Raw genomic sequence first — 6,558 nt, forward strand, 5'->3', positions numbered from 1 at the left:
TCAAAACTCATCAAAGTGTACACTTAAAATGGGTACATTTTATTGAATATAAATTATACCTTAACAAGGTTGATTTTAAAAGAAAAAATGCTAAGTGACAGTGATCATAAAGTCAGAAGATGGGAGAGAGGCATGGTGATAGGAGAGATGGAGAGGAATGAGGAATCTGAAGTGATACTTACCAAGAGAAGAGGAAGTGAGGCTGGTTGTAGATGACAGTTTATTGGTATCTTAGAGTGAGAAGATGAAAATGAGAGAAAGAAGAAAGTGAAAGGGTTCAAGAAGAACAGGAGTGAGGCAACCAACTGATTTTCAAAGAAGGCAAATCCATTAAAACCTGAATGTATATGATAAGAATGTAAGACCATGGGGGTGGGGTTTAAGTAATGAAGCATAAAAATGTGATGGAAGGAGAGAATATCCAAGAAAGCAAGAACCATAATGAGGAAGCCTGCCATGTGATCCAGAGTATAGGAACTGCAGCAATTCTCTTGGAGGAAAGCCAAGCAAAGAAGACAGTTGATAACAGTAAGGGAAATAAAGGCAGAGAGCAATTTGGTACCTGAGAGGTCAGTGTTATCTATCCTTAAGCAGTTTCTAAAGTTTAGAACCTTCAAGAAAAGCAGAAATAATAGCATTTTAAAGGCATCAACCTCTTAGGAAAAAAAATGTATTTCCATGTCTTCCTTCTGCCTGGATCACACTCACTTACCTGAACAGCTCTGATGTGGGGTTTCCTCCCCCAAAATCCACGGCTCCTCTCCTTGCTCCAACTTGAAGATGACCTCTGGTTTGGGAACTTCACACCCTGTTAACAGGACATGATAGAGAATTGAGTTCAGCTAATTACTTTCCATTTGTTCTTTGGAAAAGTAACCACCACATTTCATTGGGAAAAGAGTAATAATCACAGAGGTGAAAAGAGACTGAAGAATCTCAGACCAAGCAAGAACTACACCATCAAAAACTCCAGATGTCCCGAAGCACTCAGCAGCTGAGGATGGAAATATCCTCACTGAGGCTCTGTGTTAGTGTCCTAGGGCTGCTGTAACAAAGTACCACAAACTGGGTGGCCCAAAACAACAGAAATTTACTGTCTCATAGTACTAGAGGCTAGATGTTCAAAATCAAGGTATCAACAGGGCCATGTTCTTTTTGAAGGTGTCAGGGAATGAACTGTTCCATGGCTCTCTCCTAGCTTCTGGTGGCCTCAGGCATCGCTTGGCTTACAGATGCCTCACTCCAGTCACACGGCCATTTTTTCCTTGTGTATCTTCACATTGTATTCCCTGTGTCCAGATTACCCTTATTATAAGGACACCAATCATACTGGATTAGGGCCCATCCTAATGACCTCATTTTAGCTTGATTACTTCTATAAAGACCCTATTTTCAAATAAGGTCACGTTCTGAGGTACCAAGAATTAGGACTTCAACATATTTTATTTGGAGGTCACAATTTTACCCATAACAGGCTCCTCGCAGATTCATAGGATGGCTGTGCTTACCCACTGAGAGCAGGTGGCTGTAGTTCTCCAGCATCACGTCCTGGTACAGGCGCCTCTGAGTAGAGTCTAGTTGCTGCCACTCTTCCCTGCTGAAGTCCACAGTCACATCCTTGAACGACACTGATACCTGTAACAACACAATCGTGTTCAGGGTGACATGGTCAGCACTGGGAGATAGGGAGAAGATTGATAGGAAATTGTTTTTAATGATTTTTCCACCATAATATACCATACGGTATGCCTATTAAATACGTAGTTATACATAATGTTGTGTAGAATACAAATATCTAATCGTAAATTTTTGCTATTCGTTGTGTACGACATTTAGTCAGTCTTTCATTTTTTTTTTATTTATTTATTCATTTTTCCCCCAAAGCCCCAGTAGATAGTTGTATATCATAGCTGCACATGCTTCTAGTTGCTGTATGTGGGACGTGGCCTCAGCATGGCCGGAGAAGTGGTGCATCGGTGCGCATCCAGGATCCGAACCCGGGGCGCCAACAGCGGAGCGCGCGCACTTAACTGCTAAGCCACGGGGCCGGCCCTGGTCTTTCATTTTTAAAAACAATAATTTTGTACAGGATTTGACCTTAGTCCTATTTTATTGCTCATTTTAATGGGAAATTTATGTTCTATAACTTTCAGAAGGAAGCATGTATATTTTTTTTAAACTTCACATAGCTCCCTCTACTGTTGCTTTCATTTACTCTTCAAAAATATGGCTACTGTCTCTTGTTATCTTTTTATTGCTCATTTCTAATTTAATTCCATAGTGGTCAGGAACTATACTCTGTATGATTTCAACATATGGTCTATCTAGGGGAATATTTCATCTGTCCCTGAAAAAGAATGTATATTCAGCTATTGATGGGTGTAGCGTTCTACAATATATAAATCAAGTTGGTTGAGTGTTGTTGAAATTTTCTATCATGGTACTCAATTGTCTTCTACTTGTTTAACCAACTATTTGTCAACTTGCTGATAAAAACTGACAAGGAGATGTTAAAGTTTATATGGCTTCACAAAGGACCTCGAATAGCCAAAGCAAAGAATAGTATGGAGGATTTATACTATGTAATATTAAGACTTACTATAAAGATACAATAATTCAGACAGTGTGGTATCGATGTAAGTACAGACAGATATATCAATGGAACAGAACAGATAGACCAGAAACAGCTCCATACACATATGGACAACTGTTTTTTGACAAAGGTGCCAATGTTATTCAATGGGAGAAAGGAAAGTCTTTTCAAAAAATTGTGCTGGAACAATGGATATCAGTATTAGAGGAAAAACAAACCTTGATCCATACTTCATACCATATAGAAAAATTAACTCCCAAAATTTAAAAGTTCCAGTATGATGGACTTGCTTTTATCAGACCAACTCTCACACAGATAACAACTATAAACTTTGAACAAACTATAAAAAACTACTATCTGAACATACTGAAGAGCAACCAAAATCAGGCATCTACTGGAGGAGAGCTGATAACAGAAGAAGGGATGGCACTGGATGCATTTACCATATTTACAGCTTTTAGCCTGTGAACAGGTCCAGTCAGTGCCATGCAGGGTACTAAAATTCCAACAGAAAACCTTTAGTCTTACTGACTTGAAGAATCAAAGGAGAGTTTTGCAGTCATCACAACTACAGGAATGTCAAAGAGGAATCCTGCAGAGGCAGGTGTCTAAATTTTGTGTATGAACTCTGCCCAAATCTCTGATTGGCCACTAAAACGTACTGAAATGTGAGCTACCACACACCACAGGGGAGATAGTTTCCAGTCTGAGTCCAGCCAAGTTAAGTGCCTGCTAAATAAAACAAAACAAAAAATCAGCAATCTTCAGGGGAACTAAACAGAGTCCAAAATCTCTACCATATATGATTCACAACAACAACATTCCAGCCAAAATAACTCAACATAGAAAGAGACAGAAAGGTGTCAAAAGAAAGAGAAGAGGTACAAGAGAAAATGCAATCAGAGACTGACCCTGAGATGATCCAAATGTTGGAATTAGCCAAAAAGGATTTTAAACCAGTTATTCATACGTATGTATGTTAATAATGAATGAATAATAGGATAGCTCAATTGAGAAATAGAAACTATACAAAATAAGCACTGAAAAGTCTAGAAGTGAAAAATACAATCTGAAAGTAAAAAATTCACTGAATGGGCTTAACAGCAGAATGGAGATAACAGAAGTAAATTAATGAATGTAATGACAGACCAACAGAAATTACCCAATCTGAAAAGCAGAAAGAAAAGTTTTGAAACAAACAAACAACAGATCTCAGGGATGGATAAGTCAAAATCAAAGGATCTAACGTGCATGTAATTTGAGGCACAGAAGAAGAAGGGAAAGGGGCAGAGAAGATATTTTTTAAAATAATGGGTGGAAACTTCCCAAATTTGGTGAAAGACATAAATCTACAGATTCAAGATATTTGGCAAACCCCAAGCAGGCTAAATCTACAGAAAACCACAGCTCGCCCACTGTAGTCAAACTATTGAAAACCAAAGAAGAAAAGATTTTGAAAGCAGCCAGAAAAAAAAACCCCAACATGTTACATACAGGGCAACTGTGCTTCAAATGACCAGTTACTGCTCAACAGAAAAAATGGAGATCAAAATACAGCTGAATGATACTTTTAAAATACTGAAGAAAATAAGTGTTATCTGGCTGGGCAAAGTTAGGAGTTCCTTTATTAAGTCTCAAGGCCTAGGAATAATTCTTCACAGCATTTGGCTCCACCCTCTGGGTACTTGGTCCCACCCTCTGAGTCAGCCTTCCTTTTTCATAAAAAGTAGCAGAAGAGTTTTCTCAGCCTTCTTCCCACCAGTAGAATTTTGGGGGTCCAATGTCTTCTTTCCATTTTGTATAATCTCTATCCCTTTCAGTCTAAGGTGGTAGTGCTTCTGTTGAAATAGTTTGCTCTAAAATTTAATGGGTTGTCTGTGACTCTCATTGGGTTCACTCCATTAGACAAAAGCTGCACCCATAGATCTCTTTGAGATAAACCATTCTCTACCTTGGCCTCCTCCTGAGAGGGCAGAGGGACAACACTCTTAAGCTTTCTAGAGGCCCTCTTGTTTGATTGAGAAGATGTATGAGGTATCCTTAATTTCTTCAAAGGGAGTTTTGTGTGGCTGAACACTCTGATCCTCTGATCTTTCTGAGGTCTTAACAAAAGGTTGTACAGTCACATTTTTTCCTTTATTTCTAGACCACATTTTCTTGATAGTGCTTCAAAGCCATCTCTTAATTTTAGCATCTTGTGCTATCTGCAGAGGCTAATAACATTCAAAACCATCGAGTCCTGGTTCCTTTGTGTTTAACAGTCTTTCCCTCAATTTATTTATCTCCTTTCACATTTTGCTATAAGCATCAAGAAGAAACTAGGTGCCCTCAACACTTTACTTGGAAATATTACATAGATCACTGTTGGAGGAAGTCATCGAGAGGACGTGACCACTGGTTGACCCAAGAGCTAGTCCCAAGCAATCAGAGGCTCCTTACCCCCTTCCTCTGTCCTTGGAATGTATGTTCCATCCATTGTTCCCACACTAGGTACCATTTTCAAGGACGTAGCCTTGAGAGAGTAATGTGTTATTGAGACCATCTGGACTATATCTGTGAATGAACCTCATTATGGCCTCTGTATAAACTTTTAAGATTCTAGTAGGTGGGTGTGGACATCTACTCATCTTGCGGTCGCCCAAGACAAACTTTGTATGTAAGTCCCCTTGCTTATTACAACTGCCACCTACCAATATGGAGTGGTCTACCCCTTTCTTCAGTCTCTCCTTGCCCTCTGTATACGGGGGCCAATTTTGAATTTCACCTGGGGAACTTCCCAGGTTGTGAACCAACAATTGGCAAGCCAGCCAGGAGACCAAAGAAATGGGTCTTGAGAAAGAGGTATCTGTGGGGGAAATCCTGGGTTGGCCATCAACAGCTTTGTGGGGAGGGGTGGCCCATATGTTAGATGCTTGTGGACTACTGCATGAGTAGGGGATATCCTGAAAATGCTGGCTAGTTTAATGCATTTGTTTGAGGAACTGCACATAGCACACTGTGGCAAAGAAGAGAAATGAATGCCTGCCCCGGTGGGCTAGCCTCTACTGTGGGCAGTTTGACTAACCACCAATTCCCAACTGAAGCTCAAGTTAAAAAGTTGGAGAGGAGCTGAAGTTAGAGAATGAATGTGTGGTCGTCCACTTTTCTGCTAGCTTCAGGGCTAGCAGACAAGGTGGGAGAGCAAGACAATAAGTTAGAGGCCTTAGAGTGACATTTTACAAAGCTAGGAGAGCACAAGATGCCATGGATTAAAGTCTGAGCACTACTGACAAAGCCTAATTGAGGTGCTAAGAGGTGGAATCCCTAGGAATGTGAGGGGAATGAAGAGGAGGATACTGCAGTGATTAATAACAAAACGGACCAAGTGCCCCATGCCATACAACCTCTAATACAAAGAAAAAATTTAAATAGTAACTACCCTAGATTTCTGATAATAGAGAAATATACCCAAAACCCCTAGGTGAAAAACTTGCATTCTTTTTCTGACACTTGAAGATGTAAATCTTTGATGTCCTTGAAATGTAAACACCCTAGGAGATAACTAAAACACTGCCCACAATCACCTCAGACTGACGGGGAAAAAAAGGTGCAAAAGAGGTTTTTTAAAATACAGACTCTTAAAGAACCTCCCTTACCCAAAATCTAGTCTCCATAAGATTACTCCCATAAGATTACTCCCATAAGATTACAGCCTCCATAAGATTACTCATCAAGGGCAAATACAAATCTTAAAAGTCTTCTCCACAAATATTAGTAAAAAGATTAGCCACATGAGTTGGTAACCTTAACTTGTTCTGTCTGCCAGAGACACAATTTGGATTCAACTGTTTTTTATAAACTAGTGAGATTTATATTGTTGTACCTGATTCATGGTTAAATTTTGGAATGAGGGCTATAGGGTCTCTGTTTGTGTCTGTCTATATATTTATGGATGTCTATGGATGTGTATGTATATGTGATATTTT

The 6,558-nt window shown here is 39.5% G+C and overlaps 1 protein-coding gene across 3 annotated transcripts in view; it reads right to left on the reverse strand.

Moving 5' to 3' along the window:
* The window catches only part of ZNF81 (zinc finger protein 81), a 61,975-nt gene that overhangs the window by 13,669 nt on the left and 41,748 nt on the right, over positions 1 to 6,558 (reverse strand). For all 3 annotated transcript variants that reach the window (XM_014790951.2, XM_087427781.1, XM_087427782.1), the window contains 2 exons: positions 1,509 to 1,635; positions 713 to 808 (listed from right to left, as the gene is read on the reverse strand). In XM_014790951.2, coding sequence (XP_014646437.2) covers positions 713 to 808; positions 1,509 to 1,635 — 223 coding nt within the window. The remainder of the gene's footprint in view (positions 1 to 712; positions 809 to 1,508; positions 1,636 to 6,558) is intronic.

The sequence above is a fragment of the Ceratotherium simum genome, chromosome X (assembly GCF_057802395.1).
Source record: "Ceratotherium simum simum isolate JZ-2026a chromosome X, ASM5780239v1, whole genome shotgun sequence".
Lineage (NCBI taxonomy): Eukaryota > Metazoa > Chordata > Mammalia > Perissodactyla > Rhinocerotidae > Ceratotherium > Ceratotherium simum.